At 56.4% G+C, this 19831-nt stretch overlaps 2 protein-coding genes across 2 annotated transcripts in view; one reads left to right on the forward strand and one right to left on the reverse strand.

Annotated features, from left to right (window-relative positions):
* Nucleotides 1-2079, forward strand: part of FAM168B (family with sequence similarity 168 member B) — a 34134-nt gene extending 32055 nt beyond the window's left edge. The window contains exons 6-7 of the mRNA XM_033860325.2: nucleotides 1053-1178; nucleotides 1622-2079. Coding sequence (XP_033716216.1) covers nucleotides 1053-1165 — 113 coding nt within the window. The 3' untranslated portion in view covers nucleotides 1166-1178; nucleotides 1622-2079. The remainder of the gene's footprint in view (nucleotides 1-1052; nucleotides 1179-1621) is intronic.
* A 3751-nt stretch (nucleotides 2080-5830) lies between these two features.
* The window catches only part of LOC101323231 (uncharacterized), a 250157-nt gene continuing 236156 nt past the window's right edge, over nucleotides 5831-19831 (reverse strand). The window contains 10 exon segments of the mRNA XM_019931812.3: nucleotides 5831-7750; nucleotides 7753-7844; nucleotides 8386-8463; nucleotides 9134-9377; nucleotides 10253-10384; nucleotides 12062-12191; nucleotides 12476-12708; nucleotides 14051-14230; nucleotides 14303-14479; nucleotides 15405-15584. Of these exon segments, the coding sequence (XP_019787371.2) occupies nucleotides 7271-7750; nucleotides 7753-7844; nucleotides 8386-8463; nucleotides 9134-9377; nucleotides 10253-10384; nucleotides 12062-12191; nucleotides 12476-12708; nucleotides 14051-14230; nucleotides 14303-14479; nucleotides 15405-15584 (1926 nt within the window). The 3' untranslated portion in view covers nucleotides 5831-7270.

Below are 19831 nucleotides of genomic sequence, written 5' to 3' on the forward strand. Positions count from 1 at the left end.
TATATATATATATATAGATATAGATATAGATATAGATATAGTTCCCTCTTTGTTTTCCTAGACTTCAGTATAAGGAAGACGTGTCAGGAGAGAATGGTGTTTCAGGATACCATGTGTGTTTCTGCTTAGAGTCACTCTTTTATTTGGTTTTCCCATACTTACCCGTGAAGGCGGAGGAGAGTCTGGCACAGATAGAAACTGCGTGTTTGCGGCACATGGAGGGTGGGGATGGCAGGCCCTGGTGTGGGTGCCCTGGTGTGGGTGCAGGCAGGAAGGAGGAGGAGAGGAGGGCTGCCGGGTGAGGCTGTAGCTTCGAGGTGGTGCTTGTCCGTGAATGGACACAGCCGAGTTTTCTGCAGTTTCAGGGAAAACATGCTTAGCTTACGGTACTCAGAAGCTCATGTAGTTGGGAATCTCCCTCCGCCTCCCTCTCTCCCTCTCTTCCAGTTATTTATTACCACCATAACCCAAGTGTACAGGTCAGTGGTGTTATCACACTGTGGTGTCACATCTCCAGAACTTTCTCGTCCTGGAGAACTGAAGCTCTGTACCCATTAAACAGCTCCCCCTTCCCCTCGGCCCAGACCCTGGCAACCACCATTCTCCTTTCTGTCACTATCCATTTGACTCCTCTAGGGACCTCGTATAAGTGGACTCATGCGGAATTTGTCTTTTTGTGACTGGCTTATTTCACTGAGCATAATGTCCTCAGGGTTCATCCGTGTTGTAGCATGTGACTAATTCCCTTCCTTTTTAAGGCTGAATAATATTTTTGTTTTCTTTTTATCACCTCATCTGGAAAAATAATACGGTATGCTTTTATGGAGAGGAGGCCCAAAGGCTTCTGCAGACATGCTATCCATGCGAGCTTGCTGTGTTTATACAGCTTTGACTTGTATATAATCAAGAGTTCTGAGAGCATTGTGGGTCAGAGCCATCCCCTCTTCCTGTCTGCCTCCCGCCTTGCCACGGGGGTTGGGCGGGAGCTCCCCTGTAAGAGGGAGCAGTGGTGGGGTGCTGCCCTCCACTGAGATGCCTGCTCTTCCTTCCAGGTACCTTGCTGACTGCCCACTCCCCAACTCCTGTCGCCCCCCACCCCGTCACCGTGCCCACGTATCGGGCCCCAGGAACGCCCACCTACAGCTATGTGCCCCCCCAGTGGTGATCACCCTGCAAACGTAAGTGACTGGTGAAGCCCGAGGCCAGCTTGTGACTAAAGTGCATTTTTTTAAGAGGAGAATGGGAGATCTGTGTCATTTTAAATACTGCCAAGAAAAATGCTACCTGATGATCCAAAGGCAATGCAGCGTTTAAATTTTTGTCCTTATTGGGACTCTGCAGAGGAAAGAAGGAGGAAACCATGAGTTCTTGCTGTGCATCCTCTGCACTGTGTCCCTTACCTGGGCTGTGCTCTAGTCTCCTGCCCGCCTCCTGCAGGAAGTAGGACTCCAGTTGTAACTGGAAGTCTCTGGGGTCCGTGGGAACCAGCACGGCTGCCTCTCTTGCTGCTGCCCTTTCTTGTCCTAGTGGATCTCCTCCTCCAGTTGAATGCCTCCTTTCCTGAGCAGTGGTGCCAGAGGAGCTGTGTGTGACTGTGTCCATCTTTCTCCCCACCCCCCAGGTTTGTGGATGGAGCTGTGCAGTCACATCATGGAGGTTCCACAGCTGGTGCTGCAGGCCTTGTGCCTCCAACCAGGACTTTCTTCTTAATGCTCTCGACACTTAGCTAAACACTACTACGGCCGGCCCAGCAGGTCCTAGCACCCTCAGTCTCCAGCTGACTCTGTGGGTTGGTCTTAAAGCAAATCCTGTTTGGTGGGCTGCCAGGCAATTTTTTAGCTAACTGTAATGATAAAAAGGGAGTGTTAATCTGTTCTGAATCATATCTAGTTGAATGCATGTTAAAAAAACACAAAAACAAAGCTTGCTCAATCTACCTGCAGTGACTGATGCAGAACCATCATATGCAAAATCCAAAGGAATGGAAAAGTATTTTACAACTTGTATCACTAATGCACTGTTGTAATGTATGCAAAGTCTTAAAGTTATAAGTGTTAAAGTGAATTTCTTCATAGAGCATCTGAAATCTCTTTGATGATTCTTCAGCCTTTTGGGGTTGACGTGGGTTGCCAGTTGGAAACGTGGACTTCTAGTTTCCACCCATCTGTTCCTTTTGCACGGACTGCACTGGGAGAGAGTTGCAGGGACGGGGAGAGTGTGGGGAGGCCACCGCTGCTTGGGGTGCAGCCAGGTTAATGGCTTTCTCTCCATTTAGGCTTGTGGGGTCAGTGTGATGTGGACGTCCTTAGGGATTACCATGAATCCAGTTAGGGACACAAGGTGGTTTATGTATCAGCAAAGCAATTTTCTCTGCCATCTAAATTTTCATTACAAATCTCTTACAGATAGAGATGATGTTTTCTATATGTTTAATGGAAAAGTCCTATGTAGAGCTAAATTATTTTCCTGGGATGGGAGATATATGAGAGAACCAGCCACACTTGGAGGAGGTATTGGCCTCACCTTTATTTAGCTTAGAAAAATCATTCCTTTCCCCCCTACCCCCACCCGCCCGGGAAATGTCTGAGTCACCTGAAAACATATGTAGGCATTGTTGTTCTTCCTCTCACAAAGAAGGCAAAGACTTCATTCAGCTGTGTGTTATGAAGAAAGTTGTATATTTAAGAACTTTTAAAAGGGAACAGAACTTTATTGGATATTGATTGTTCCTTGTAGAGAGGCAGGGCTGTGGCTGTGTTTCGGCCCATGCACTTGATGGGGACTTGTCCTCTGAGACCACCTGGAGGGCGCTCGTGGAGATGGCTGTGGGGAGGTGTGAGGAAAGGGCTGGCGCCTGTTGTCTGTGAGCCCCTTTGGCCATCTCTTCTCGTGGCTGGGGACACTCAGCACAAAGCACGTGTGGACAGCAAAGGGCCAGGCAGCATCAGAACGTGTTTGCCTGCCAGAACTTATCACAGAAAGGATTTTGTGTTTAAAATCTGAATATTGTACATAAGAAACCAAGAGGAATTTTTGCCTAAATGTGCCCAACTTGTATCGATGGGTGTGTGTGTGTGTGTCTGTCCTCAGATGAAGTCGGAGGGGGTGGGGGGTGAGGGCTGTTCCCTTTCAGCGGTCTGTCAGGGGCGGGGGTGCCCCTGCTCCACCCCGTCGTCGTTTCAAGTGCTGTGGGCCTCAGGTGGGGAGGGCGCCTTTCTCTCCTTACGGCTCCGGCAGCTGGTCAGGGCTCCGGCACTGGGGTGGCGTTCAGCCCCGGATGGTGAGTGGATACCTGACCCCTGAGCCTTTGGTAACCTTATTTTTTATAGTAAGTACTCTTCATAGTTTTCTTTTTCACATTTTATTTTATAAGAGTTTTAGGAATATTTTTGCATGGATCATTGTAAACAGAAGATTTATTTCTAATGTCTGTAACATAGTGTGTTTACTGATAAGTACTTTAAATTGCTTCAAGAGCACTTAACCCACCTTTGTATGTGTGTATTCATATGTGTGTGTGTGTGTGTGTGTGTGTGTGTGTGTGTGTGTGTGTGTGTGTGTGTGAGAGTAGCAGCCATTTACCCCAGGCACACTGTCCACTTCAGCTCTTTGTTGGTAATTCCATCTGTATAGTGGACGGTTTGTAATATCAATATGTTCTAAGGGTTCCAGGGGCTGAACAGAGAAGTTGGTTTCCCCAGTTTAGCGTAATAAGATAGGAGAAAATGAGAGTTTAGGATATGCTTTTTAAACGTCCCAGTGTGCGCACACACAGAAACACACATGCCACTACCTGTAAGGATTGGACTCATTTGAATTCAGGAGGAAGTTATGAGAAATTATATAGGCTGTTTCTTCCAGCTTGCCTGAGACTTGGCACACACAGGGTGAGTGTTTTCACGAGCACTGAATTAAATGGTGTTTTCAAGAGAAAGAAAAGAGTGGGTTTCGTTTTCTCCCCATTTACATCAGCTTTATAAACACTTTCCCCCCTGTAATTTCTTTAAAAATCTTATTTCCCTTTTGTGAAGTTGAGTTGGGAGACTTCATCAGATACTTTTGCATTATGGAATACATCTCTGTGGAAACCTTTTTAATTTTGAAACTATCGGCATCAGCTACCAAATATGGAAGGTAGATCTTGTCTAGCAGGTGAGAATCTGGATATAATGAATAGTAACAAAACTATCATATGTTGTAATTTTAGCAGCATTTAGTTCCAGTAAAATTAACTAAGGAATAGAGCTTCTGTTATAAAGTTGCATAATTTGATATCCTAAGCACAATAGTAGAACATTCAGAGAAATTCTGCATTTTTTATATGTGACATTCCTAATTTGAGAGTCTTTCAGCTAAATTACAGTTATTTTAGAAGTTGAGACAGGCAAGTAAAGGAACTAATTCCTATAAACATAGGTATCATCATGGATATATATTTTTTTTTCATGAATATTTTTAAGAAATTTTATTCTTCAGCCTTCCCCTAAGGTTTAGAAGGTATGTTTCTCTGCTTAGGGAAATCTTGTTTGGATCTGGGCCAGGTGACTGAACGTTTCACGATGAGTGATGGTCCCGTCATCCTGCTGCCTTTGAGAACTGAGGCCAGCATCCGGGCCAGGGCCATTCATGGTGACAAGCACAGAAGCGCTTCCAGAATCTTTTACGTCTCTTGTGTTCAACCTTTTCTCAGCATTCTTATTGGTTTGGTTATTAAGCCTACCAGTTGTATTATGTGACTCTGTTTCTTGAGTGCTATGCAAATGTAGTATTTACAGGAGCCGAATGTGGTTCTGAGCTGTGGGCTGGACAACTGGTTGGTACGTGCCCTGCCCTTCCCAGGCTGGGCATGCAGTGCCTCGCTCCATCTGCTGGCATCGGCACTTCAAACAAGAGGAAACAGATTCTTGGGGCTTGGGATGTACTAATCTCTGGTAGTGCTGTCCTGCCAGCAGGTGGAGAAAGGATGGCAGGCACCAGACGCATCAGTATTGGGGCTTGCTTTTTAAGAAGGAAACCCAGACTTCTTCACCTGTCCTTTGTAAACATTTGGAAACAGTATTACTCAGACCAGTTGGGCCACCTTCTCCCTATCTGGCAGCTAACGGCTGGACACCCCCGTTCTTGCCAGCCTGGGCATTGCCCAGACAGGACGCCTGCCTGACTTCCTCTGGCCGTGCAAGGGCAGGCTTAAGGGTGTGGGGCTTGAGGTGGGGGGCAGCTTCTGGTTCTTCTCTTGGTGCTTTCTAAGGACGGGTGTGTCTCTAGAGAGGAGTGGTTGGCATAGGGGAAGGGTGGCCCGCGTGACTCTCCTCTAGCACATTTCACATGTTGGTATGTTTTTTTGTCCTGAGCTGTTTGTTACTCAACCTGAGCTTTCTGAAAGGAGCCTGCAGAGGACAGCCTGCAAAGGAGGGTCTGATCTTTTCAGGTAGAAAGTTGCAGAGTTGATCTTACATGTTTCAGAGGATTTGTCTCTTTCCCCACCCTATTCTCTTGAACAGAAAACCTCTGGGGTAATCTTATTTGAATCCCCGGGATCAAACGTCAAGTCACTTGGGACAGGGAGACGAGGAGAGGCTGGCATCTCTGTGCAGGGAGCCTGCAGTGAGCTTCAGGGGATGCTGTGCTCCCAGGATTGGTGTGTTGGAGATGACAAGTGTCTTGGCTTGGCCTCCTGAGCCCTGTTGGTCTCCTGTAGGTCCTCGTGCAGACCAGTGGTTGGTAGACCAGTTGGGCTGGACCTGAGGCCAGCTCTCATGTGTTCCTGGCGGGGTTACTGTGATGGCCACTCAAGAGAGACCCCAGGGAGCCACTGTTACTGACTAGGAAATTGGTTTTTGTTTTTTTTTAAAACGATTTTGGAATACTGTTTTTTTTTTTTTAGACCGTTCTCATAGTACTTTTTTAAAACTTAAGTCAGCATTGTCTTCCAGTGTTAAAGGCCCCCCTCACCTCTGCATTGAACTTAAGGTGTCAATCAATACAAAGGAATGGAACACCCATCCTGAGCCAATTCCATTATGTGTAAATTCGTACTATTTTAATTTTTTATGCAATCTGATGAGTAGATGAGCTCAGATTTAAAATTCTTAAAAGCACGTTTATTGTAACAAGAATTGTTATGTATTAATACTGCAGTTTTCAATAAAGATTGACTTGTGTTGCATATTGTGATTTTCATGATTTTTCCCCATAGGTTTTGTCTCCAGGTGGCTTGGCCTGGATGGAAGGTGTAGTGTCTCTTAAGTTAGGAAGTCCAGGGGTTTCAGGCTCAGCCCCAGTGACCTGGGCAGTATGTACGGGTGTGAAGGTAGCAGGTTGTGGGTAAGGGGAGGGAAGCCACCCTTGTTCCTCCTCTTGTGGTCCTGTGGCCTGGGTCCTCCTGGGAGGAAGACACATCCTTCCCCATTTCACCAAGGAGGAAGGTGAGACCCAGAAAGATTACGGACTGCCTGTCCCCCAAACTCACTTCAGCTAAACAGACTGACTCTGGAAGCAGCCAGGCAGGGAGGTGCTGAGACAGCTCCCAGTTACCCGGAGCCTCTCTGAAGCCTCTGTCCACCAAAGCCCTGGGGGCCTAGCTCATTCCTCTAGTCTTAGGAAAGGCCTGGGGTAGAAACAGATAAGTGGCAAGGGGACGGACGAGAAAATGCACAGAAAACAAGGGCCGGCAGCCAGGTTATTTTTCACAAGTTTCTTTATGAAATTAAATGTGGTTTCTGGCTTGGAGAAGGTGTAGTGCAAGAGTGACTGTACATGCTGCTGAATTCCCGTGGGCCACAGGGGCGGCTCCGTGCCCCGAGCCAGGCCCTGGCCACACTCATTGGTGCCCCTCCTCTGTGGGATGTGGGCTTCCTTCCAACCCACATGCCCACCAGCCTCTGGGTGGGTCAGTCCTGGGTGCCGGGCCACAGAATTCAGTCCTTATGGCTTCTCACGCTCACTTAGGGTAAGGCAGTCTTTCTGTGTCACTAACAATTCTTTTTCTCTACCGTTAGAAAAACAAAATCTGAACAAAAAATACTGGAACCAGGTTCCGGAATCACCCCACAGCTACAGGTGGACTGGTCACAAACCCTGACAGAAGTATTCAGCTGACTATGGTTTTCTTTCCACTATAAACAAACACATCACAAGTGAAGAGAGGGTGTCCAGCAGCCAGGAGTGTCTAGAGAGGGGCTGGGAAGCAAAAAACGGGTGGGCTCTGGGCCAGATGTTTCTGTGTGCAGAATTCCTGGTTCCCACCCACCAGGGACGCAGGCTGCCTGGTTCACCAGCTGGGGGCCTGCAAGGAGAACAGGAGGGCAGAGGGGCACACAGCCTGGCTCTGCAGGTGGCCGAAGGCAGAGACGTCTCCTGCCCAGAGAAACCAGGGGCAGGAGGGACGATTAGATGTCCCAAGAAGAGGGTCCAAAGCGGCATTCTCACACGTGCTGGCCTGGTGGTGGTTCTGAGCTGTGGCTCCCAGGAGGCCCCGCACAGGCCGAGAGGGTGGCGGGAGGTTCACGTGCTGGGGGCCTGCCTCTCCAGCCAGCGTCTCCAGCGCCCCAGTAGTGGGGAGGAAACCGGGAATGGGGGCACCTCGCACCTCCCACCTCCAGTCTGCGTAACAGGCAGAGGAAGGCCGGGGAGGAAAAGCTGGAGGCCCGCCGGCGGGGCAGGTCCAGATGGTGCCATTGGCGGGGCGTGGGCTCACTTGCGGAAGGGCGCCAGCCGGCTGATGCTGTGCCAGAAGGTGGACGGCTTCCGCTTGGGCTCTGCCAGCACCAGGACCTGTTGCTGCGGCAGGCTGGTGGGCAGAGCTGGGTGCTTCTGGCGTGTCAGGTAGTAGGGCCGGCTGAGGGCTGGGCAGGGGAAGAGAGCAGGGGTCGGAGGTGTGTTGGGAGCCGCGTGGCACAGGGCAGAGCCTGTGGGGGCAGCGGGTCGTCCCCGGGCTGCCTCCAACACCCACCCTTGCTCCCCTGGGGCTGACCACACCCAAGGGCCTGGGCTGCCCTCCGTGGTCTGCAGGGGGGATGGCCAGGGGTCGTGGGAAGGCGTGAGGCCTGGAGCTGCTCTTGGGGGGGCGTTTAACGTTTCTGTAGGAACAGGCTGTTAGTTCCTTGCCACGAGGTGCCTAGGCCGGCTGCCAGGAAGCAGCCCTGCCTGGGGAAGGAAAAGCTGGCACCGAACAGCACCGTGCTGCTCCCGGGAGCCTGTGGGGCTAGAGAGCAGGAATACCCACCGCGTGCCTAAGCAGGCTTCCCCTCACCAGTGGCCCCTCACCACCAACCTTTGGGAACACAGACCTGCAAAGGGCAGTGGGCACCTCTGAGGACCCAGGCCCAGCTGACCCTGCTTTGGGCCGGGCTGCTGTGGGTGGAGGTGGGACCACCACCTGCTTACCTTTGGGCTTCCCGACAGCCTGCTGCTTGCTGGCGTTCAGCATGGCCTGCTTCCTCTGTAGCTGGGTGATGGAGAAGCCTGAGAAGGGGCCACAAATGAGAGCCACAGCTGCCCTCCCACACCCCCCTCCTCCCCCCCCGCCACGGTCCTCTTGTCCTGGCACCAGTGCAGTCTCTGTGCACCCGGCCCTGCCCACGGTACTCGGGGGCTCAGCATCCCGCCCCACCAGCCTGGCTCGGCCGCCCAGGCAGAGGACGTGCTCCGCAGGGGCGCTCTGGTGCACCTCTCGGCGGCCTCCCTCGTCGCCCTGCCCCGTCGCTCACCCTGCCCGGCTCACCGACGTGGCTGGTGCCTACTGTCCTTTCTTGGCCCTGTGGAGGCGGCTCCTTTGCCAGATCCAGAACCGACCTGGTCACCGCCCAGCGTGATGGCCAGGGGCCCAAGGACAGGAGGGGAATGCCCTGCTCACGTGGGGCAGGGGGAGGCCTCTGGAGGCCGGCGCCCACCTCCCACTCCAACTGAGCAGAGGCTCCCACCCTATGGAGTGTGTGCACGCGTGTGGCGGGGGGCAGTGACCCACGCCTGGGGCCGAAGCCACGACGTGTTCCAGAGCCTCGCCAAACCCCGAGGTTCTGCCCGTGTGAGACCGGCCTCTCACAGTCCCAAGGTCATGCCGGCTCCCCGGCACGGGGGCACGGAGGGCTGGGTGGGCCCTCGCGGTGGGGCCAGGCCAAGCGGGCTCTCGCACCTGTCTCCTGGTCCAGCCGCACCTGGTCCCGCTCCCTGGCGAAGGCCTTGAGCCAGCGCTGCTTCTGCTCGGGCTTCTTGGCGCACAGCAGCTGGCTCTCCCCCGAGGGGCCGCAGCGCAGCCGGAAGGCGTTCCTGACGCTCACATGGAGCTCCCCGTCCTTCCCATCCTCCAGGTCCACCAGCTCCAGGCCATCCAGGTCCAGTCGGCCCTTGTAGTAGAGCACGTCCCGGCGGAGAAGGTCCTGCCAGAGACGCCGTGAGCCCCCCGGCCCGCCTGCTTGCCCGGCCCCGCGGCCTGAACCATCCTCCTGACCGCGTCCGAGGCCCTGCCTCACCTTCTGCCCTGTGACCAGAAGGGCCAGCGGGCTGCAGAAAGTGATCTCGGGAGGGAGAGCGAGCCTGGCTCGGCCCACGACCACATGCTGAACCCATGGCGAAGGAGGCGCTCCTTGAGTTAACATTTACTGGCTGGCCTGGGGGTCTCTAAACACACCCAGCCTCACGGGGAGGCAGCCACGGAAACAGGCAGCAGGCCAGGGCCCACAGTGCGCAGCAAAGGAGAGCATCAGTCTACCGAGGCCAGGCCAGAGCCAGCGCTCAGGAGGGCTGCCCAGCCACTTGTGCCATGTTTTGAAAGGGGAGTAGAAGCCAGCAGCGAAGAGGAGGCCTGGAGGCAGCTGGAACAGAGGATCCCAGGGTTGGGAAGGGGAAGCTGAGGTTTGCAGGAAGAGAAGAGCTGGCTTGAGAAGCGAGCAGGGGCTCTTCAGGAAGGAGGGTGTTCTTAACAGCACTGCACGCCGGTCAGACTCTGAGGGTCACCCTCTGGTCCCTGGGCCACTAGGCTCACTCTGTAGACAGCCCCCTACCGTACGTGCGTGCGTGCGTGTGTGTGTGTGTGTGTGTGTCATTTGGGCAGCAGGGCCCCGGGGAGAGGAATTGTGTGTGTGTGTGTGATTTTCTCTGGGCAGCAGGGCCCCAGGGAGAGGAATCGCGCGTGCGCGCATGTGTGTGTGTGTGTGTCTCATTTTCTCTGGGCAGCTGCTCCCAGCCCTCGACCTCACTCCCTCCATTCCTGCTCTGAACAGGTCCATCTAGCAGGGAAGAGTGACTCTGGTACCTTCTTACAGTAGATGAGCTGGTGGTCAAAGAGAAAAAACATCCTCTGCTGGCTCTTGGCTTGTGGCTGTGTGACACGAGTCAGCTCCCCCGAGTGGATGAGTTCTGAGCTCCTGACCAGGAGATCTTCTCCCTGGGGGACCCAAGGGGAGCCGTGAGCTGAGTGCTCCCATCCTGGGGCTTAGAGCAAGGCTCGGCGTCCTGCCTCTACTGCTGGCTCGGTAGGTGGGGTCCTTACTGGCCCTGCCTGCCCACGGCCCCCGTCGGGCCAGGGTCTGCAGCGAGCAGCAGGCCATAGAGGAAGGGGTTGCTCTTGAAGCCCGAGGAAGTGGGGTGGAGTCAGAAGGCAGTTTGGCCTAGGAGTCGGTCATCTCCGTTAAATAAGGCCCCACAGCGGTCAGTGGCGTGAGCATTCGCAATGTGGCTAATCCCTGTCAAGGTGTCATTTAGGAAAACTATACACCGATTTTTAAGACTTAGTATGAAATCAAGACTGTGACTATTTCACCAATGGTATTTTATATGTTGATTACATGTGGAAATGATATTTTGGATATACTGGGTTAAACGAAACATCATTAAAGTTAGTTTCACCTGTTTTTTTCTTTTTCTTTTTTGGCGGTACGCGGGCCTCTGTTGTGGCCTCTCCTGCTGCGGAGCACAGGCTCCGGACGCGCAGGCTCAGCGGCCATGGCTCACGGGCCCAGCCGCTCCACAGCATGTGGGACCCTCCTGGACCGGGGCACGAACCTGCATCCCCTGCATCGGCAGGTGGACTCTCAACCACTGCGCCACCAGGGAAGCCCCTTTTTTTCATTTTTAAGGTAGATCCTAACACATACAAAATTCCCTATGTGGCTCACACCGTGCTTTGATTGGACAGTGTGGCTCTAGAGAACAATTAGACCTGGCTGGAAGTCACTTCCGAGGCCTGTCTTTTAAAGGGGGTTTCGGAGGTTTTCCTCTGGCTCAGTGTTACTTAGTACCTGAATTCCTATCATCAGACTTCACACTTTCAGATGAAGCCCTACTGCGCCCAGTTCCTCCAGGAAAATGCAAACCACAGCCAGGCGCTATTGGCAGCCATTCAGTTTGGGATAAGTGAGTTTGTGAGGGTCCTTGGTCAGGGCTGGGCCTCAGAACCAATCATCAGGAAAGCAAAAGCCAGGCACCCAAAACAAAACACAAATCAAACACTCAGCCCCCCTCTCAGGGAGTCTAATTCCGTATTTCTAGGATGGGGCCTAGGAATCTTGTTTTTTCACAGATTTTACGGTTGGTGGGCGGGGTTGGAGAGAACAGGACAGGACCGTCGCCGTTAGTTCAGGCATCCGTGCTGCCTTAGAAGACGAGACTGGCCCACGTGAGGGGATTGTGTATGCCAGGAAAACGGAACCAGGAGGCTCCTCCGACCGGTGGCAATCCGTCTCTGGTCACACTGTGGCAAGCCTGGCCCCTTCTGTTGGGAGCCCCCGAAGTTAACTCGAACTTGGGGGCCCAGCCTGTCCCCAGAGGCTGGCTGGCTGCACCCTGAGAGGAGCATGTGGCATTTTACACGTGCCCTGAGCTCTTCACCAGGAAGGAGGCCAGCAGGCCTGCTCCGGGAGCAGCGCTCAAGGCCTGGGGCTCGGACACGGGCCGGGCTGGCCCTGCAGAGCCCCAGCTCTCCCTCCTGACACTAGCTCCTGTTTGCTGGCTCCTAGGAGCATGGCCCCCTGCTTCAGCGCCCTCCTAGGTTTCTCAGGGGCAAGCATGGTTTTAAAGCCAAGGCCAAGCCCCACGGCATTTTCTGGGGGTGTTGGGCCCTCACCTCCCAGTCCTCTATGGAGCTCTGCCACTGAGCGATCTTGTCGATGTTTTCAAGTCTCCGTTTCCGTTCGTTGATGAGCTGGGCCACATTCTTCATGGCATGTAAGGCAGCTTCCACGTCCTTGAAATCCCTGGGGCGGAACAGAGGTGGAAGAGGGCTTACGAGATCCCTCTGGGGCTGTGCCCTTGGGCCATTTCTCCACCCATCAAGTGCATACCCCCATCTTCTCCATAAAAGAGGCACAGAGCAGAACTTAATATCCTATTCAACTTTATTCAGCCCAGCCCCTCACTGCAAGGACAGCTCACGAAGGCTGGAATTGTTGTACGTTTCAGTCTGTGCTGTCACCCCAGTGCCCGCAGTAGTGCCCAGCACACTAAAAGCCTCAACAAACCTCCCCCAGCACCCTCCTACCTGTGCTGGGGGTGCGTGTACTTGAGCAGCTCAGCCAGCTGCAGAGGGTACTTGCAGATCTTCTGCACAGGTGTCAGCAGGAAGCCGTCCAGGGAGATGTCGATCATCTTCTGCAGCAGCCGGCAGGCCTCGAAGAAGTACACGTACTTGCTGAGCTTGGCGAGGCGCGAGAGCTCCACGCAGGCGTTGGGGTGGTTGTTGCAGTACTCTGAGTAGATCTGGAAATCCGCTTGCTGTGGGCACAGCTGGAGGTGAGGACGGCTGCCTCCTGACCCCACCAGGCCATGGGCAGTGTGGGGGCGGGGGCGGGAGGCAGCTCAGGGAGCCCAGGCTCTGTCTACCTACGTCTTTGGGCACAAGCCACGCAGAATCGTGCCCAGGGACGTGAAAGACCCCAGAAAACTCAGGCATGCGCTTGCCTGTCGCCACCTAGCTTTCTCTGCAGGGCCCTCAGCAGATATTTTGACAGTACGCCAGGTTTCTGGGTGAAATCAATGATACTAATAAGGAAGGGATATCACGGCCCAAAAGGCGAGAGAGGGAGATTAAGAGAGACCCCGACGGCTGTGCCTCCCGGGCTGTCTTCCTCCTCAGCCCAGTGTTTTGCTGCTTCCTCACAAAGCTCTGGCCTCACATCTGAACACAGCCGCTGTCAAACTTTACTCAACACCATGTGAGAGAGATGTATCCACGTTGCGTGTGTTGTACGGGAGACTCACTGTGCCTGCTTTTGTGTGTAACTTTCATCTACCTGGAGCCAGAGGGAGACCTAGGTCTGACCTAGGACTTCGTGGACTTAGGTGGAAAAGGAGGGTAGCTGGCTGCCTGGCAGGCTGCTGTGATGGTCCCACTGGGTAATGCTGATAGCGTGCCTGTTAGACATGCCGTTTCCCATTCCCTTGTCACAACTCTGCCTGATGAATAATACAGGACCCAAATTCCCACACTCACTCATGTACCCAGACCCACCACCTGCTTCTGAGGTCACCCTCCTCAGCTTTCCTCCTGCCACTGGAGAGGGGTGGAAGGGCCTCCCCAACCCCCCACTGCTAGCAGTCGGAAAGGAGCCCAGGTTGTCCTTGATGGGCTGAGCTAGGCATCCTCTGCTCAGCCCCACATGACTGCCACAGGAGAGGGATGAAAACAAGGAGTCCACCTAGCCCAGATGAGTCCAATGAACCTTGGCTAAAATGTCAACTGGCATTTAGAGTGGAAGTAAGAACTAATTCAACCTCAATTCCAGTGTGCTTACTGTGAGAGGAATCCCAGAATTCGCTAGAACAGCCCTTAGGGTGTTCAGCAGGTGGCCCAGCCCACCTCTGTCCCAAGCAGATCCTTTCCGGGGCCAAAGCCTAGGCCTGCCTGCTCCAAGGAGCCTTCTCCAGCTTGGTTTGCCCACCTCACCCCACCCGGACCCCCAGAAGCAGAGAAACTTCCAAAGCAGAGTGGAAGGGTGACAGCGGTCGGGGCCAGGGATGGTGGGGCAGGGCAGAGCCCCCAGCAGAGATGGGGGGTTCAGGGGCTACCGCACAGGGTGAGGGCCTCGGGGGCGGGGTCCCAGGGCGGGCTGCTCACGTGTTCCAGGAAGCAGGCGCCCAGCTCGCTCAGGTGTGGCCGCTCCCGGTTGAACTTCTGCTCCAGCGCCTTCACGAAGGCCTTCTGGCACCGGTAGATGTCCTCGATGTTCCCGAAGATGGTTCGCAGCTGCTCCTCGCTGAACATGTCCACGCGCTTGCGACACTGCCTGAGGTAGCCCTGGGGGCGCGGGCGGTCAGGCTCACCTCCGGGTCCCCTCCACCCCCGGCCCCGCCAGCCCGCGAGCCTCACCTCGCAGATGTCGCGCAGGTGCTTGATGTAGTCCCGCTCGGTGCTGAGGATCTCGTTGATGACGTTGGTCCGCATCTGGTCCTTGCTGCTCTGCGCCTCAGCCCCGCCGTGCCCGGCCCCGCCGTGCCCGGTCCCCAGCGCCGCGTCGTCCGCTGGCTCGTCCTGGTTCACCCGCAGCTGCAGGCAACGCGGCCGGTCAGCGTCCCCCGGGACCGCAGGGGCAGGAAGCCGCTCCGTCACCCGCACAGTGCCCGCAAGGACAGGAGACGCCAGGTCCGAAGGCGCCCCGTTCCCCGGCCTCCCCCTTACATTCGGCTCTGCGAGGCATAGTGCTCGGAACCGGGCACACGCTCACTGCAGGGCCTCTGAACCAGCGCCTGCTCATACTGGGCCCTCTAGGGGCTGTGAAGGAAGCAGACGGGTGATGTGGCCTTGCCAGCTCTGGGGCTGTAACTAGGAAAGGCCCCGGGTGCAGAGAGCGCTGTTCCTCCGGGAGGTCTGGGGCAGGAGAAGCACTCCCCTCCCCACGGCCCTCTGCCTGGTTTGGAGCCTGCGCCTGGATTCCTTCCCTGGAGACCAAAGGCTGCCTTAGGTCTGGGTTCGCTCCCGCGATCTCTTGGGTTAAAGACTTAGCTTGTCCCTGCCTCAGTTTCCTCAGGCATAGCGATGGCTCCCAGATCCCAGGACTGTTGTGAAAGTTAGAACTGAGATGCCCCGCGCAGATGGTCTGCACAGCGCTTTGCAGATGCCTGGGAAGCCCAGCTGGCTGTGGCGGCTGTACTCTAACACACAGACCCCCCCGCGCCCGGAGGGGACCACTTTTCTGACCCGTTCTTCACTGGCCGCTGAGGACTCCTGGAGGGAGGGGCAGGGGCAGGGATGGAGTTGGTGGTGGCGCAGGAGGAAGGCTGTGTCTCGATTCCCAGGCTGGGCTTCCCGACACCCACCCGCCCACCCAGCCCCCAGCCTGCAGTCCCAGCGCAGCTATGAGTGGGAGGTCCACACACAGCACCCCAGACCCCAGAGCAGTTTCAGGCTTGCACTGCTGAGCAGAGCCAGCTGCCTCTTTACGGGGCTAGGAGAAGCTCGGGCCAGTGCGTACCCGCACAAAGCTTGCTGGAAACCAGCCCTCGCCGTCAGCGACCCGGCCCCACCACCACTCTCTGTTGGTGGCATCCATTACTTCGATGACGTCCCCGGCGTTGAAGCCCAGTTCCTGGTCATCCATGGTGACATGGTCCCAGAGTGCTTCAGCACAGACCACACTGCCATCACTGATGAGCTGTGGAGAGAACCAGGGAGGGCAGGTCACAGGGGTGAGGGTGTTCCTGCCCTCTGTCTCCCACCCCTGGGAAGGGGGGATCCTGACTCGTGGTACAGAGGGGCGGACGGAGGCTCCCTCTGAGCCAGCCGCTCTTCGGGAGGCAGGGCTGTGCCCAGGGCATGTCTAGACTGGCGGTGAACTTGATCCTTGACTGCTAGAATCCTGGGGAGCCACAGAATCTGAGGGCGAGCATGCTGCCCCCTCCTGCACACAGGGCACACCTTCTTCCCGTCCCCCCGGGGCCGTGATTAAACTATTGCCTCTCAGCTTCCCCCGTGTCTCTGCTGTGCTCCGTGATGCTGGCCTGGGGCACTGCCGGCTGCATCTCTGCTTGTGCCGGCCGTCCCCTGTGGCATCAGAGGGGACCTGAGAACTGGAGAGGGAGGGGGCTTGCTCCTTCCTAGTGGCTTCTTGTGGACCTGCAGTCTACCACCTGATTAGCAGCAAACACCGCTTCCCCAGGTCTGCTGGTGCCCAGCCACTGCAGTAGCTGGATCCGGTCTGCAGTGTTTTTTGAACGCCTGCAGAGCCAGTCTCGGCCCCCTCGGCACCAGCTGAGCAGCCCCCCTCCTCAGAGTTCTAGGCCTCCAGCTCACAGAATTCTCAGTTTTAATTACTCCAGTCTAGTTCCTTCATTCCCCAGCTCTAGAGAGGAAGGAACATCTCGCAGTTGCCACCTCTGTCACAGAAACCTCAGGGCTGTTCCTGAGCACTTCATGACTGAGTCACCCACTTTACACCTGGCTGACAATTCTCTATATTAATTTCTCTCTCCGGAAATGACTGGCGTGGTTCCTCCCTCCCGCATGATCAGAAATCGCATTAGGAGGGACGCTCCCCTCCCAGGCAGCCCTTGTGCTCAGAGCTCCGTTTTGCACTGGGCTGACTCCTCCCTGCTCATGTAATGTGGGCTGAGTGTCTACTCCGTGAATGACGAGTGGCTCTGTGAGCTTCGGGCAGCCCACCTCCTGAGCAGTGGGCTGGGGGCTGCCCAGGAGGTGAGGGTCGTGCCCCTCGCTACTGGGACCAGGTGTTGGCTCTGACTGTCACAGACCTGAGCTGGCTCTTTGGCTAAGCAGTCAAGGCCTTGGGGCATCACCAGACACGGCCTCTGTGCTGTTTCCTCCTCTGAGCTGCTGCCCAGCGGGGGGTCACTTGTCTCCACGGCACCCCAAAGGGACAGGGTGAGAAGCAGGGGGTGCTTGGGTACTGGAGCACACTCAGGCTGGGCCCTTCCTCCAGGGTAGGGCCTGAGAAAGCACGCTCACAAACCACCATGAGGTTCTTCATGTTTTCTTGGGTTTAAACCTGCTCCAAACCCCAGTGAAACCACTCTTCAGAATAATCCACAGCTTATGTGTACACCCATCCTCACAGCAGCAGCTGTTCAAGGGCTGCAGATTCCCGTGGCCCACCCAGGGGGGCCCACCCTGGGCAGACAGCACTGGGCTAATCCTGGGGGCTGCAGGCCTCCTCAAGAAACCACTGTACTCATCCCAGCTAAGAAGACCTACTACAGGCTTGTCCTCTTCTGCAGGGAGAAACCTCCGGGCTGCAGTGCGGCCAGGATGAGACCAGAGGATTCAGTGAGGCCACGTGAGAAGAGCTGGCCAGCTGCAGCCCGGGAGCAGGCATCAGGCTGGGCGGCCCACAGCCGGCACACGGGCACAAGCAGGCTGCCATCCAGCCCTCAGAGGATCTGGCCCTAGACCAAGAGGAAGCAGAGTGGCTCAAAGGTGGTGCAGTTGAGCCAATGAGGACGTGGCTGCAGGTGAACATTCCCGTACAGGGACAGTGACCAAGGGTGACTTGGCCCATCAGGATGGAGACTATTTGGGAAGGCCTGTACATTCTGAGTGATGAGTTACGGAGACTGGGGAGGGTTCACCCCTGGAGCTGCTTTCGTAACCTGAGGTTTGAATCTGGCAGGGAACAAAACGTCTGGTTTATTAAGCTTTGTAGTTTTGATCCTGGGGAAATGGGTGTTCTGAGACTCCCTGTTCCGGCACGCACCTGCCAGTGCACATTCACAGGCTGGCTAATGGGATGCTACACTCTGATCTCTTGAGAACAATCTGCTAGATCGCAAGCGGATGCCGTCCATCCTCAGGTCACACGAGCTGCACACGCTAGTCTCCAGGACAGCGTGGAGGTAGTCCCCACTGCTAGAGCCCAGGCAGGGAGGAAGCACTGCAGACACACCCCACACAGCCCAGCTTCTGACCAGTTCCCGTCCCAGGTTAGTCCCACATGATATTAATCAGGTCAGGCATCTCCCCGTCCCCACCTTCCCTCAAATGAGCCCTGAGCAGAATCCCCGCTCGCATGGCCCAGTGCCTCCTGCCTGCTCCCGCTTTATCCCGCCAGCCTTTGCGGAGAGGTGCGGGTCCTCCGCAGGTGGTCTCCTGCTCAGCTTTGGGAAGGGCTCCAGGTGTGGGGCAAAGGGGCAGGCTTCCTTACGCCCTTATGGACAAGCCCCCATACCCATCCTGACCCGTCACCTAGAAGCCCTTGATGGCAGGGGGTAGGGTAGGGTGACCTTTGTCACTTCCTTGTCCCAGTGACTTGCTGGGCACAGGGGACTTGATAGACACACAGCCATGAGCAACTCCCCTGATATCCCTGTGCCTCGGTCCCCATCAGAACCCAGAGTAACAGTGTGCTGTACCTGGGTCACCAGTCTCCCGTGTAGATCCACAAATAGGAGGTGCTCAGACAAGGCACAGCTATGACATTAACCGTTTATGTGACGTCACTAAGACAAGATGCAGCTCCAAGAGGTCAGAGACACATTCCGCTTTCAGGACAGCCTGGAGGCTGCCAGGGCCAGTGCTGGGTGGGCTTCTGGACAGAGGCCCTTCCTGGCACTCTGTCTGAGGTGCAGCTGCACTGATGCCAAAACTCAGGCTGGGCAGGCCCAGGGGCGAGGGTTCCGGGCTCCCTCCTGGCCTGGCAGTGGGGAGCATATGCTGGCTCTGAGGTATGGGGTGTTTATGTGGAGGCAGGTGGGGGACTGTCCCGGACGGCGGGGGGCAATTTCAGGACGAAGACAAGCCAGGGACAGGGTGCTGGATCCCCTTTTGTGCCTCTGAGAGTTTGACAGGGCTGGGAAAGCCAGGCTCTGCCTCAAAGCGCCCCCACCCTCCCCACCCTGCCCCACCTCCCAGCTGTCTCACACATGCACGCTGGTGGAGGAGTCCATGCCGACAGTCAGGGAACACAACGCAGATCCCACGGGCCCCCGCACACGCAGCCCAGGGGTGCCCACCTGCAAGGGGCAGGGTGGGGGGCGGCCTGCCTGCAGTGGGGGGCACGCTGACTGAGACCACTTATCTAACACCTAAAGTGGGAAAAGCAACTGCAGGCAACATAAGCAGAGGAGCCCACTCATCCTCAGACATCTCTCAACCCGCACAGAAAGGCATGTCCAGATCCGCTCACACGGTGGTCACATGTGCGAGGTTCCCTGACAACCAGACAGCTGCGGCCACAGCGGCATCTGCCCCCTCAGTCTCACACACACACACACACACACACACACACACACACACACACGAGACAGACATTAAGGACCCCATGGCACATGTGTCACCGCGCCCCTAAGTCACCCACCCGGCCGTGCCCCGGGGGACGCGCACACAGACGGGCCCCAGCGCACGGGTTTGAGGTGTAGGCCTCCCCTCGTGGGGAGGTGCAGGGCTCTCGGGTACCCGCCTTGGGCAGCTGGGGGCTGGGGCGGCCACAGCCGGAGCCGGGCGGCAGGAAAGACGCGCAGCGGCGGAGGGGGCCCACACCGGCGCCACTCACCCCGGCGGTCAGCGGAAGGCCAGCAGGAATATCAGCACGACATTGATGAGCACAAGCAGCGCCAGCACGGCGAAGACCACCACGCGCTGGGCGCCGGGGGGCAGGTTGCAGCGCAGGAGGGCGCGCAGGACGCTCCCGGGCGGCGCTGGGCGGCGCCGGGACTGCGGGGCCCTGGCCATGGCGCCCAGCCTCCCGGCTCCGCGCGCCCGGGGATCCCGCCGCGACAGGGCGGCCGCGGGGCTGCCGGAGCGCCCAGAGCGGGGGCGGAGCCGCCGCGCTCCCCGGGCCGGGGCTTCTCCCTCGCCGCGCGCGCCGCGTCCCCCAAGACCCGGCCCAGCGACCCGGCCGCCGGCGGGGGGGGGGGGGCTGGGGGCGGGGCCGGGGCCGGGCCGGGCGGC

The sequence above is a fragment of the Tursiops truncatus genome, chromosome 7, assembly GCF_011762595.2.
Source record: "Tursiops truncatus isolate mTurTru1 chromosome 7, mTurTru1.mat.Y, whole genome shotgun sequence".
NCBI lineage: Eukaryota > Metazoa > Chordata > Mammalia > Artiodactyla > Delphinidae > Tursiops > Tursiops truncatus.